The 14,273-nt window shown below is 37.1% G+C and overlaps 1 protein-coding gene across 1 annotated transcript; it reads right to left on the bottom strand.

Moving 5' to 3' along the window:
• Window positions 1-344: 344 nt before the first annotated feature.
• Window positions 345-2,087, bottom strand: LOC114312010 (uncharacterized). The gene has a single exon (XM_028258166.2). The coding sequence runs from the start codon at window positions 2,085-2,087 to the stop codon at window positions 345-347; it is 1,743 nt and encodes a 580-aa protein (XP_028113967.2).
• Between the last annotated feature and the right edge of the window lie 12,186 nt (window positions 2,088-14,273).

Below are 14,273 nucleotides of genomic sequence, written 5' to 3'. Positions count from 1 at the left end.
TTTCAAAACATTGCTATGAGTGAAGTTCAGATCCACCGACGAAGAGAGAACATATTCATGGCAGAATGCAAAAAAATGAGCAGTCAAGACCCAATCCCAAAGCATGCGAGTAATCAACAGTATGGTGATACTGATAAAACATAGTATATCATTATCAAAAACCCTTGTACCAATAGACGATTTTATTGGGATCTACATTAATGGTCACAGGCTAAAACATATATAGGTGTTCTGAACTCTCTTGCAAAGAAAAAGTAACATATTTGAGACTTATGAACAAGTTTTAAGAACATAGAAAACACTTTTGTAGATATACAAGAACCAAAAAAAAAATAGAATTGCATTCAAGAATGCCAGAGTCCTCTCAACATATTGCTGAGTCTATTAGATGACAACTTCCTGACAATCTTTTTGGCATCAGGGACCTCAGCCTCTGCAAGTTTTTCTATGTTCTTCAAATACCCAGAATGTACAATTTTTTTTCTTGCACTGTTGCTACTTGAAAGTGACATTAATATAGATAGCAATACCTTTCTTGTACTTGAATTTCCCTCTTCTGGATCAAGCAATTGCATAAGTGAACTGACATTTTGATCATTCTGCACAAAGCGTTTTCGATTTCTGGAGACTAAAACCATGCTAGAGAGTGCCTCAGCAGCCATTTCGCGAATTTCAAATGATTTTGCGCTGAGCAATTTAACAAGTTCTGGCATGAACCCAGAATCACCCATTGCTTTCTTGGCCACCTCTGACATCCCAGATAACATAGAAACCGCCTTCAACGCCAATTCTTGAATCGAAACCTCACCATTGCGAAGAAAATAGAGTATATGATCCATAAAACCAAAATTCATCAAAATATTCACAGTACTCATTGATGAGAAACACAAATTCACAATTGCCCTTAAGGCCATCTCTCGAGCTTTCGATGAAAAAGATGATTTGGGATCCAAAACACGAACGAGCACGCGAATCCCACCTTCTCTAACAATTATTTGCCTGATTGTTTCATCCCCAAAAGCCATCGTTTGAAGAAATTCAATAGAATTTATCTGTGAAACTTCATCTTTAGACCTCAAAAGCTTAATAAAAGCTGAAATCGCCCCTTCTTCAACCATGAATCTCTTGATTTCTTGAACCCCAACAAGATTTTTCAAAACCCCACAAGCCAAACCAACCAATTCACCACCACAATCACCATTAGTACATATCTTCAACAGAGCAGTGACTCCACCATGAGCTGATACAGACCAAGCATTGTCCGAATTCTTGGTTAATTTCATCAAACACCTTGCAGACCTTTGTTTACCCATTTCACTTCCACTCTCCAAAACTCTAATCAACGGCGCGAGAGCACCGGCACTGACTAAAAGACTCTTACATGAATCAAACCCAGCAATCAGTGACACCGCCTTGGCAGCCTCTTCTTGAAGCTCAGTTTCTTGAGAATCAAGAAAGTTCACCAAGAACCCAAAAAAACTTCCAGTCTCAACAGCAACCTTTATATACTTGTCATCCTCATGAATGACTTCATTGAAGGCAATCAAAGCTTGTTTCTTCAATTCTCTGCCACCGATCTTTAGCCTCGACAACAAGTCATTCAGATAGAATTTCATGTCTTCACGAGAAGCTCCGACGCTCGGCCTCGAAACAACAATGGCATAGCTGTCTCTGATCAATCCGGAAGTGTAGATTTCTGAGAGATTCTTGATATGGGTATCGAATTTCGCACAGATTATATCCAAATCGCTTTGCATTAAGAGCTTCCCACTGTAGGAAATTTCGACGCATCGTTTTGCAAGGTCAGAGCACTCGTTGATTGTGTCTAGTATCGCCGGAAATTTGCCGGAGAGAGATGGGTTTTCGCCGGAATCGCAGTTTCCGACGGCGGTGAGGCAGGAGAGGAGGTCTTCAAGCTTGTTGCGAATCGATTGCCATTTCACTGCAAAGACTTTAATTGAGTGAGAGAGAGAGATTAGAGAGGTTACGAGTTCTATGGCTCGCTGGAGATTGGGTTCTCCGGCGGATGACTCCGGCCGGTTCTTGTCTTTTTGCTTTGATTGTTTGTTGATTTTCTCTCGACCCATCTTGGTTTTTTCAAAGATTTGGAAAGAAAATCATTTTCCGATGATGTGGGTCAGATTTTCCGGTGAGGTGGGTCAGATTTTCGGGCGAGTGGTCGTCGGAGCTTTGAAGAACAAGGAGAGAGTCAAAAGTCCGATGAGCTTATCTTGAAGAAGGGCAAAGGCTGTATTGATATGTAACTGAATTGGGTTTGAGTGGAATTGACGAAAATAGTCTTTTTGGAGGTTTTGTGAATCTGATGGTTTTGTTTTATTACTTAAAGAGAGCGTGGGGGTATTTTGGTCATTATGAAGTAGAATGGTGCCTTCAATAAATGGGCAGTTGGAAAATATTAATAGAAGGGAAGATAATAGGGATGTTTAAAAATGGGAAGTTGAAAAATTGCTTTGAAGTGTGACAAAGGAAGGTGGGAGAGGTTTTGCTATTTTGGTCAGGCGAATTGACTCTGTTGTTTTATGGGGGGAGCATGTAGTCATTTTATAGGGTGGGATGGTAAATAATAAATAAATAATTTAGAATAGAAAAAAATATGAAAAATTCTAGATGTATTATTAAATATTTTACATAATATTTACATGAGTGTATACACCGTAAGTATTGAGTATAATATTTTGTAATTTTTTTAAAATCTCTAATATTGTTCACAAAAATTAATTTAATTGGGTTTAGTTTGTTTTATATGAAAATTGATCATCATTAATTATTGAAAAATATTATTCTTACTTAATTTTTTATAATGTAGTAATATCATTTTGATAAATAATTTCATTTTAAAATGACAAGTTTTAAAGTAATTATATTATTTGTATATAAATTTTATATACTACTATGTTAGTTATTCATAATTTCATTTCATGTATATTATTTGTAGAAGCTCTCTCTCTCTCTCTCTCTCTCTCTATATATATATAGTACATTAGAAGGGGTGGGTAAGAAATCCATAATCTCTTGAGTTACATGAGTTCTTTATGGGTTGATTGGGTTCGGTTTAATAGTAAATTTAGAACTAATTCAATTATCATTGGTTTAAGATTTTTGGATCTAGAATCAATCCAATTATCTAGTAGAACTAATCCAACTCAAGCCAATGTAAATCAGATTAGTTTTGATTGGAACCACAGTTATATTATATTAAAAATAAATAAATTAGTCAATAATAAATAATTAAAATAAACAAGTTTTTAATATTTAGACATTACAAAAACAAATAGCAAAATATTTAACACAAGCAAATACAAATTAAATCTAACTCAAACTTAAATAAAAATATAAATCAAGGGTAAATTACCAATAGATCTTAATAGTTGAACTTAATTCTCATCAAATCCTATTGAAAATAAATCCTAACAAAATCGTTGCTAAAAATAATTTTTTGTAACGATTTTTTTATATGTCGCTAAAAATTGACAATTAATAATTTTTTTGTCACAATTTTTATAAATTATCTCTAACATTTTTCTGTTATGAATTTTTCAAATTGTAATTGAAAGTTAAAACTTAGCCTCCGTTTGGGAAGTGGGTTGGCTTTTTAGATTTTTGGCTTTTTTGACTATTTTAGCCTGGGCTAAAAAGCTTGGTTTGGGAAGGGCTTTTTGGCTTTTTGGCTTTTTTGACTTTTTTTGTGAGAGAATAGTGTAATGATTATGGGTTGGATGTGATGTTTTGTTTTTTGTGGCTAAAATAGCCTATTTTGTCTTTTGTGACTAAAATAGCCAAAAAAACCCGAAAAAGCCCTTCCCAAACGGATAGTAACTTTTTTTTTGTAACGATTTTTTTAAACTGTTACTAAAATTTATAATTAATAACATTTTTTGTAATAAAATTATTAAACTGTCGCTGAAAATTAACAATTAGTGACGCTTTTTAATAGTGCTTAATGAAAAATACCATTAATTATCATAAGACTTGTTAGACAATAAGTCCATCTATTAGGATCTACACGTAAGTCTCCCTATAATCAATACAAATTAAATCTATTAATACATCTAATAAAAATTAAATCAACTATGAAATTTAGCTCTAGCTTCTAGTACTTCGTTCGTTTACCTAATAGTTCTTGCATATGAAAAATTATTAGGTGTAATCACGTCAATTATAATAGAGTAATAAGGTGAAGACACGTCAGTATAAATAAAATTTTAAAATATATATATATATATATATAAATAGTTTCAGTTCAATTTAGGCAAGGCGTAAACCAAGAACTAACTCAATTATATTAGTTTGATGATTTGAAAACCTAGAACCAAACCAATGTACTAAAAAATTGACCTAGCCCAACCCAAAGAGATCAATTTGATTCAATGTAATTTGAACACCCCTAAGTTCAACCACTAAATCTAAATAATTGTAGCAACTCTATTTTCTAAGAATGTGTTTGGTGTAACTATTTGTAAGTTGAAAGAACTTAATTTTTTAATACTAAGTTTTTTCTTAATTTGTTTAAATTATTTTTATTTCATAAATTATAAATAAAAATTGCTCTAATCACATTGGTACGACTTCTAACTAAAATTTTTAAAATATTAACGATATTCTCTCTAAGCTGAGATCTATCTGATATCATATGTATCTCTTTTATTTTCTTGAAGTTTATTTGACCAGTACTAGGAATATCATTGGAGACACCTAAAAAGGTCACCAAAAGTCACTATTTTATTATTATTATTATTTTTTCGGTGCTAGGAAAGTTACATACAAAAACAAGTCTGTTCAAGGACACTACACTCGTAACATGTTAGCAAACAACAAACAGAATGTTCTCCATCTTTTCAGACTTTCTTTGTAAGAAGTTTTCAAAGTATATAAAAAAATGTGTGATATCAATTTTCTATAGGATGTTGATCATTTTGATTGTAGTCAAATTTGGTGTTATTCACTAGAGTCGAGCCTGTCCCTAAGTTCCAAAATTTCAAACTAGACATCTTTAGTTTGTAATGAACACTCTCAACTTCAATATTTTTTCTAAATTTAGGGTTCAGCTTCATGTCCACATGGTTACAAATCCAATATTAAATTTAAGTAAAATAATCTGACCCAATTTAATAACTAGACAAAATTTAGATTGTTAATTTATAAAAGAATGCTGAGATGGCCTAATCAAAGAGCTTGAACTATTTCCTCTTGTGCATACTCGGACCGGAGAAAGCCATTTTCTATTGCACTATTCTTGTTTGCAAGACTAATAAGAAAGATTACACTTGTGAAAGACAAAAAAAATTTGAATCAAGAAAAGATGGAGTACATTCTGTTTGGTACAATTTATTATAATTTAGAAGTTGATAATCTAAAAATAGAAATTAAAAGCATCTATCACCGAGTTTTCATAAATCAACTTTGTCAACTTAATTATATCTTCCTAATAAGTTATAATTGTACCAAACAGTCAATACAAACTTCCAGAATAAAAAGGTTATAAGCAATTCAAATAAGTTGCACTAAACAACCTCGATGTAATTTTTACTTATAGTTTATTAGATGAAATAACTTAAATAAATTGAAAAAAACTTGATTATCGAAAAGTTGAGAGAGAGCTGCTTTTCACTTTTTACTTTTTACAATAAGTTGCAGTAAATATACTCAACGTGTTTTCTGTAAACTATTATGTGATCTATTCTTCTATGTCGTTAGCTTCATTTAGGTGAAAAGGAAGAAAAGAAGAGCCAGCAATACCCTGTAGCATGGAAAATGACACTAGCAACCCCAACCCCCACCATGTGAACAGTGTTCCTTAAGCTGGGGGTCGCCTTCTGAATAGCAACTAGGAAGTTGGGATGAAACTTCATATAGTGAGAAAGGTGCATCTTTCCTAACCCTTTTTGTGGTGTTGATAGTGAGCTGAGCTAAACAAAACCCTAAAAGCTGCTTATGTCAAAACAATGCTAAAAGGTCATTGATCATCCATCAATGTAAATCTTCGAGGACAAGCTTTGAGGAATTTATGATGGTTGTTTGTGGAAAAGTGAGAAGCATAGGCATAAAAAAAAAAAAAAAAAAAAAAAAAAATGAAATCCCCAAGAAGATGACAAATGGGACATCAAAACATAATGACCCATGATATGATTAGTGTCTAAAGCAAATGTTATTCAAATTAACAAATTTTATACTTTTTTATTAATATGTAATGCAATGAAGAAAATTTAAGAATCTAAAACATGATACCATTTTAATAATATGATAATTGTCACGTCAGTAAGTAAAAACAATTTATAAGATTTGTTAGTTTAATATAGTATCAACCGGTGTTTAATATTGTGCTAATACCATCTCATGACAAAAATATTCATTAGTTTATGTAATCTTACAAAAAAATGAGTGTTACTAAGCATTAAGGATGACATGGATTTAATTTTCTATTCATAGAGTAAAATTTTGAATTTATTTTGAATAAAAGAAAAACTATTATAAAAAAAAAAAAAAACCTTCTTTTAAGTATAATCTTTTTTGTTGTCTTTTTCTTTTGAGCTTTCCTTGCCAGCTTGCTGGTTGAGCAATTCATCACCAAAAAAAAAAAAGTTTGTTGCATCCAACAATGGTTCTTCATCCAATGGCATGATTGAATTAATTGGCACATGGCCATGGAATACTGTTAGGGACCACACAAATACTGTGTAAGTACTTAAAAATTCATTATCATTCAAAAATTCATTATCATTTTTACTTTGGTGGGGTGTTAAGCTATAATTCATTCGTTAGGAAGCAAATTGTTACCAAAAATTAATGAAATTCCGTATCATTATTTGTCCATAATCCACCTACAAATCATATGATCATCCTGCAAATACGACTTCTGATCCACTTATTGTGTGATTTTCAAGAGTTTCAATCACTAATCATGTTTCATTAATACTGTATTTGGTTGCGAGATTTGATGAGAGATTTTGAAAAGGAAATAAAAAAAGTAGATGAAATATGAATAAAACATACTTATATTTCACTTAGTTTTACATAATTTTTCCCTTTACTTTTCCAAATCCCTCTCTAAATCTCCCAACGCAGCGTAAAAGAAATTGAAAGAAAAAGAATAAATGAAAAGAAAAGAAGAAAAATGAGTAAGGATCGTGTGTAATTGTAAAAGAAATATTGTGTTTTCATAGTTACCTAAAGGAGAAGTATGGTGTGGTTTGTTTAATGGTTTTTGTGTTTGGTAGAAAGGTCATTGCATGAAGAAGAAGCAGCAACAAAGTCATTAAGTTGGACAACTTTGAGTGGTGAAGAAGTGAAATACTAAAATGAAAGCATAGGTACAATTAAAATACCTTAGCGTTGAAGAGAAAGGTATAGATGGCAATATTTCAAGTGCATTTACTCCAATGGAGCGCAATATGATCCAATAATGAGTTTGGGGAAATGACAAAAAAAAATAAATAAATAAATAGAAATAGATGTAAGGAGTTTTTCATAGGTGGATCTTCATAGATCAAATAATTATATATTTATACTATTAAATGAAGTATGAGTAGTGTCGGTTAAACCCATTAAATTATAATTCATACAGAAGCAAGATCGTATTATAGACACATCTCCAATAGCATATATTTTTGGTCATGCTATGTGCACTAAAGAAATATGGGCTAAATCATATGTATAGAAACCAATTTAGGCTCACTTGTAATTTCATTTATTTATGATAAGTTAATCTATAATTGAGACTTTATAAATATGTGGTTAAGGTCCCCACTCCAACCCGAACCTCCATCTCATATTTTTTTTCTATCGTTGTGTGAGATAAACAAGAGTAGGGTTTTGGTGCGGAAAACAATAACCGCTAAGAAGTCTACCGCTTAAATTACCATTACCAATGGTGTTAAATACGCAACTGTTATTGTTTTCTTCTATTAATTTGACTTGAGATCTTGAATTTAGATTTCTATTAAGAAATCTGACTAGAAACAAAAAAAAAAATTTATAAAGTTTGATGACATTTATAGTTTTCTATATATTTTTGTTAAAAACAAAAATAAAAGATCATATTTAGGATGCACATGCTTTCAAAACACACGAAATAAGGGGTGCTTGGAGGATGGGGGTGGTCAGAGGTGGTTCTTCGTGGGAGATAGTGGCCCAAAGGTGTAGGGAGAGGGTAGGGAATGAAAAACTTGTTTCCGAACAAATGAAAAAATAATTTTTTTTTTTTCTAAAATTTTGAAGGGTAAATTACAAACATATATTATTCGAGATTTATTTAAAATACGGATTGTCTTTTATAGTTCTGAAAATTATATCATACCCCTTCAAATTTCTAATCGCATAACAAATTGTGGGGACATAAATTTTGAATGACAACACGTGACCGAGGTGTCACCGAAATGCCAGCCGAGGTGCCACGTGTCATAGTCATGATGCCGAGGTAATTTCGGCTAGGCCGAGGTTATTTGCGAGAATATCGGAATCCGGGATAAGCGGACAAGGGACAAGAGTCCTAGAATCAGAAAAGACATCAGTTTGGGTAAAGATAAGACTCTTAGAGAGTTTATCTTAATCCTACTGAGAGTCCAAGATTAGCAGTAATCCTAAGTCTATTAGAGCTAGGCTTCTATTGGGACTAGGATTGTATTGGCTACAAAAGAGAGGCACCCCCATGGGTCTAAGGTATGCTTTTTATGTTCTGAATAGTGAGTTAAGCACTTTTGCTATCTTTGAGAGATAACTGACTTGATCATAGGAGTACCCCCAGATGGACGAACCACCACCGAAATCTCTTTTTTTTTGTTGCAGGTCATCAGGTGTCATCTATTCTGCCAATGCTCTCCAGTTGAATCACTAATTTAGCAGTGTGGTCAGAAATTAACTCCCACAATTTGGCGCCGTCTATGGGAAAAAAAGGAGAATAGATGGCCAACGACGGACAGAAAGAGAAAGTTGGGAACGACACTCCTACTGGAAGTGGGAAACCTGTAGACCTTGACGTTGAAGAGGACAACTATAACAAAGAGACTCACGATAAGAATCACGAAGGAAAGGACGTCGGCTAGGGAGGCGACGTACCAAAGAAAACGGATCGAAGAGGGTATTACAACAAGGACGACCTCCAGGTATGGAAAGAAAGATGCCTGCGAAGGGACGATGAAGTAAAGGCCATAGCGAACAAATTGGCGAACCTACAAACAGTGGTCAATTTCATGATGCAGAATAACGTCATTCAGCCCCCCTTCCCACTACAAGATACGCCGATTCTAGTGGCAAAGAAAGATGCCCGAAAAGATGGGCAGAAAATAGTCCCTACAGTCACCCAGCACACCAGGGTCGACAAACACTCTCACCGACCTTCAAGGAAGGTCGGGCGAGGAGAGTCAAGAAGGGAAGAATCAAGGAGGATGCATCGCACCAAGGAAGCCGACCCCAAGCAACATCGGCATGTTCAAGGGCAGGAGTTGTGCTTCGACGCAACTAATGGAGAAAGGTCCAAGAGGACTCACAATGACACAGGTAGTAGTGCACCGAAAAGGCTGAAATCCGGAGATAGCCGAGCTCTTAGGCGGACCAAAGAGGACATGAGGGATTATCTCAAGAGGAAGCAACAAAATGCCGAGGTAACTTTCCCGGTTAAGCCGAGAACACCATTCTCGGTAGAGTTGGACAAATTTGAGGCCCCGAAAAGATTCAGTATGCCGAGGTTACAGATATACGACGGTAAGTCAGACCCCAACTTTCACGTCAGTTTATACCTGAACTCGATGGCATTGTACACTGGAAACGAGCCGTTACTTTGTAAGGTGTTCCCTTCATCCTTCGGGGAAATTGTACCGGATTGATTTCACAAACTGCCGAAATGAACTGTGAAAACCTGGGAAGGCTTGGTCGAGATGTTTGTGGCCAGGTTCGTGACGAACAAACTACAGCCATTAAGGGTAGACGCCATGATGGCTCTGAAAATTGGCGAGGAAGAAAACCCGAGGACCTATGCCAAGAGATATTACGAGGTATTCAACTGAATACCAGAATGCAATCAAGAGGTGGCCGTCGTATCATTTAAAAACGGCCTGAAAGATGATTGCCTGCTCCGAAAATCACTGGCAAAAACATTTCCAAAAAGCATGGAGAAACTCATGGCCAGGATAGAAAAGTATGCCAGGGCCGAGGAGGACACGATGGAGACAAAGGCGTCGAAAGCAGAGAAGAAAAAATGGCTCGCCAAAGTGAGGCCGAGGTGATGGTGGACACAACAAACCGGAGATCGGACTAAGGGCTGCACAGGCAGTCACAACCGTATTCTGAATCCCAGTTTACAAAGTCTTGGAGAAAATCCGAAACCAGCCCTATTACAGAGCACCAATAAGGGTACCAGAAGAATTTATAGGAAGAAGTCTTGGTAAACACTGTACTTACCACAATGAAGCTGGTCATCTGACTCAGGAGTGCAGAGCGCTGAAACCACATCTAGAAGACCTGGTAAGACAAGGTCATCTAAGGGACCTGGTAGACGAGACCAGGACAAAAGAAGAACAAGCAAGACTACCTCAGGCACCAACAGCACCACCTCCACCAGTACCACAACCGCAGGCAGGCGGACCTCGAGTAATCAATGTGATTTACTCAAAAGTGAATAAGAATGAGATTAGGAGGGAAACCCAGAAGGTAAAATACCTACAACATATGAATCAGGTCGAGAAAAAGAGGCCTAGGGCAGACAAGAGTCAGGGACCAGTGGTGTCCTTTACTGAAGAAGACCTGGAGATGGTACAACATCCACACAACGATGCCTTAGTAGTATCCCTCCAGGTTGGGGAGTGCCAAGTGAAGCGCATCCTAATTGACCAAGGCAGCTCTTGTGACATCATGTATGTTAGGTGTTACAAGGAGCTTGGCCTTCACCCAGACGATATGGAGCAGTCCAACAGCCCAATGGTTGGGTTTAATGGAAAGTCGACGCGGCCACTGGGAACAGCAAGTTTAGAGATGCAGGCTGGCACCAAAAAGATAAAAACAGAGTTCACCATAATCGACACACCCTCCCCTTACAATGCTATCTTGGGAAGACCATGGCTGCATGCAATAGGGGTTGTTCCCTCAACATTGCATCAGCTATTACGGTTCCCAACAGAGCATGGGATAGAGGAGGTCAGAGGGGATTAGCTGCAGGCAAAGAACTGCTCCATGGTAGCACTGAAATCCACCTGCAGCATACGAGAACCAGAAACAGCAGAGATACCAAGACCCTAGAATACTTGCAATCTGAAAAAAAAATTTATCATTAGACTTTCTTGTTCTTTGTTATTAGCCGAAGTAATTATAAAGTTTTAACTTAATTTTTTGCACTTGTGACTGATAAGATACTTGATGATGTTTCTAGAATACATGCATAATGAGAACCCAAGTGGAACTTAAGTTCACATTGGGAGGCAGAAAGTTGGACAATGATTCTTGGAAAGGTGGAATTTACAAACTAAGGTCATATTTAACGCTTGTTGAAATTTTAAATTTACAAGTTGAAGTTAAACCGAGGACATGTTTAACACTTGTTGAAATTTAAATTTACAAGTTGAAGTTAAATCGAGGACATGTTTAACACTTATTGAAATTTAAGTTTACAAGTTGAAGTTAAATTAAGGCCATGTTTAACGCTTGTTGAAATTTTAAGTTTACAAGTTGAAGTTAAACTAAGGTCATGTTTAACGCTTGTTGAAATTTTAAATTTACAAGTTGAAGTTAAACTGATGACATGTTTAACACTTGTTGAAATTTAAGTTTACAAGTTGAAGTTAAACCGAGGTCATGTTTAACACTTGTTGAAACTTGAGTTTACAAGTTGAAGTTAAACTAAGGTCATACGCTTGTTGAAATTTTAAATTTACAAGTTGAAGTCAAACCGATGACATGTTTAACACTTGTTGAAATTTTAAATTTACAAGTTGAAGTTAAACCGAGGTTATGACAAAGAAAGATTGGTTTAAACACTTGTTGAAATTTTGAAAAAATTTACAAGTTAAGCCAAGGTTGAAACGAGAGAAGTACTTGCGTACTTGCCGAGATAAAAGCATTGGCTTGTATAACCGAGGTATATCACCCCGAGAAGATTACACAAAGGTGTGCTTTGAAGACATGCAAAATATTCCAAGTATAAAGAGTCATACAAAAGTAGAAAAAAGAAGACAAACATTCAAAGGAGAGATTAGAGAATGCATTCAGAGAAGAAAGAAGGCACTTCGGCCTAACATTGAAAAGTAGTTGTTCAGATTACAAAAGTGGCACATCGGCCAAATTGAAGCTTACATTGTCTCAAAAGGAAAGGAAAAGTCTATGATACAAAGAAAAAGATCTTAAACGGAACTATTCAGCAGTGGCAGCAGCCTGTGTCTCGCCTTTAGAAGAAAGTTGTGAAGACTTCTCGGCAGCCTTCTCAGCCTTGAGCTCGGCATCGATCTCTAGTAAAGTTTGATCGACACTCCTCTCGGCGATTGGTACCTCAGAAGTTGTCTTCTGAGATGAGGCATTCTTGGAGATTTCATCATCATCTTGATACAAGTCCACGACTTGCTCATTCAAAGTAGGGAACTTAGCCCCAGCAGCCTCTTTGGTCTTCCTCACCAAAGCTACTCGGAGTCATCTTCGGATTAGCTTGGAGTAGGAGGAAATGGCAGGGAAAGGACGTCGGCATTCTTGAGGGGGGAGTCCTCAGGGACATCAAGTCTTTTGAGGGCAGCCATCCAACCAAGGGTGAAACCCTTATTGCATGCCTGCTTCACCTGACTCTTGTAGTCTGCTGTGACGTCGGCCACCCCCTCGGCGTCTTTTGTGGCCAAAGCATCCTGGAGTTCTTTTTGGGCCTCGACCGTCTTTTCTTCGGCCTCTTTCTTTTGGGCCTTAAGAACCTTATTAATGGCCTCGGCAACATCTGCTTTTTCTTCGGCTTCATCTTCAGCTTTAATGGCTACCTCGGCCTGGTCAACCAAGGTCCTCATTTTTGCCTCGGCCTTTTTTAGGGTCTTCTGTAGACCAACAACCTCCCTGATCTTGTCGGCCAACTATTTCCTCATTTCAAAAGCTTGCATTGAGAAGGAGTAGGCGTGCTAGATAGCCTGGAAAAAAAATTGAATAGAATAAAAGTTAGTAAAATTCTCTGAGTATGAAAGAATGGGAAAAGAAAAATACCAAGTGTGAAAGACTTACTTGAACAGAATGCTGGAGCATCAGAGCGAAGTTTTCATACTCGCTCATCTCGACATTCCAGTTAAGATCGTTTGGAAGTAGCAAAGCCGTGGAGAGGGCGATGCCGACTTCGAGGTCAGTCGCACTGCCGCCAACTTTGATCGGCTTGTCGTCAATGGTGATCGGGGGGACCCAGGGGGCATCTGATTTCATTGGCCCCGAGGTTGTGGCCGATTTAGATCTCGGCCTTTTTGACCGAGTTGATTGGGCTAGTTCAGCCTCAGCGGGCCTTTTCTCGGTGGCAGAAGGTGTCTTTTCACTCTCAACCAATTTTGAAATTGGCAAGGTGTCCTCAGTGTCAATCTGAGTCACCGTTGCCTTTGGCTGAGCCTTCTTCAGCCTTTTTTGTTTCGGCTTTGGTTGAGGCTGAAATGGTGCTAGTTGGGCGTCGACGGTGGATGGGATGTTGGCCAAGAGATCTTCAGCGACTGCCTTCTTGCGGCCCACCTCAGCAGCGAAAAACAGTTTGGCGTCATTGACGGCGTTGAGATGGTGGGATCAATTGTGGAGCCGAAGTAGATGGCTGCTCTGCTAGATCAGAGGTTGACCCCTGATCTGGCCAAGAAGATGAAGTAATTGTGGGAGCAGTAGTGGCGGATAGTGGAGACTGGCTCTTCTTCCTCTTTGGAACATCGGGAAGAACCGACTTGTAAGTGGGAATGAAGTTGAGTAGCAAAGGGGCTCTCCGCTTGTGAACTGGCAGATCCAGTAGCTTCTTCAAGTCCTTGCTGGGAAAGAAGGACTTGTGAAAGCCCTTTGGTGGCTGTGGAAGAGTTGCAAAAAGAAGAACACAGACATTAAAACAAAGTATTAAAAACTTTAAAAAAGAGAGCAAGGAAAAGTGACACTTGGCTCTTACCATCTCCCTCCTTGAAAACTGTTCGACTTAGGGGATAAAAGTGGACGTCATCGTTTGGTTGAAACTCCCAGTTGTCCGAGACGATGAAGTAATCGTCTCCAACACCCTTGTTTGAGTCTGAGAGGCCGACAATGAGCTTGTACTCAGTGGACCTCGACTTGAGGTAATAAATGTGGCCTTT

This window comes from Camellia sinensis, chromosome 9, assembly GCF_055761805.1.
Source record: "Camellia sinensis isolate YWXY chromosome 9, ASM5576180v1, whole genome shotgun sequence".
Classification (NCBI taxonomy): domain Eukaryota; kingdom Viridiplantae; phylum Streptophyta; class Magnoliopsida; order Ericales; family Theaceae; genus Camellia; species Camellia sinensis.
This window is presented reverse-complemented; position numbering and strand designations above follow the sequence as displayed.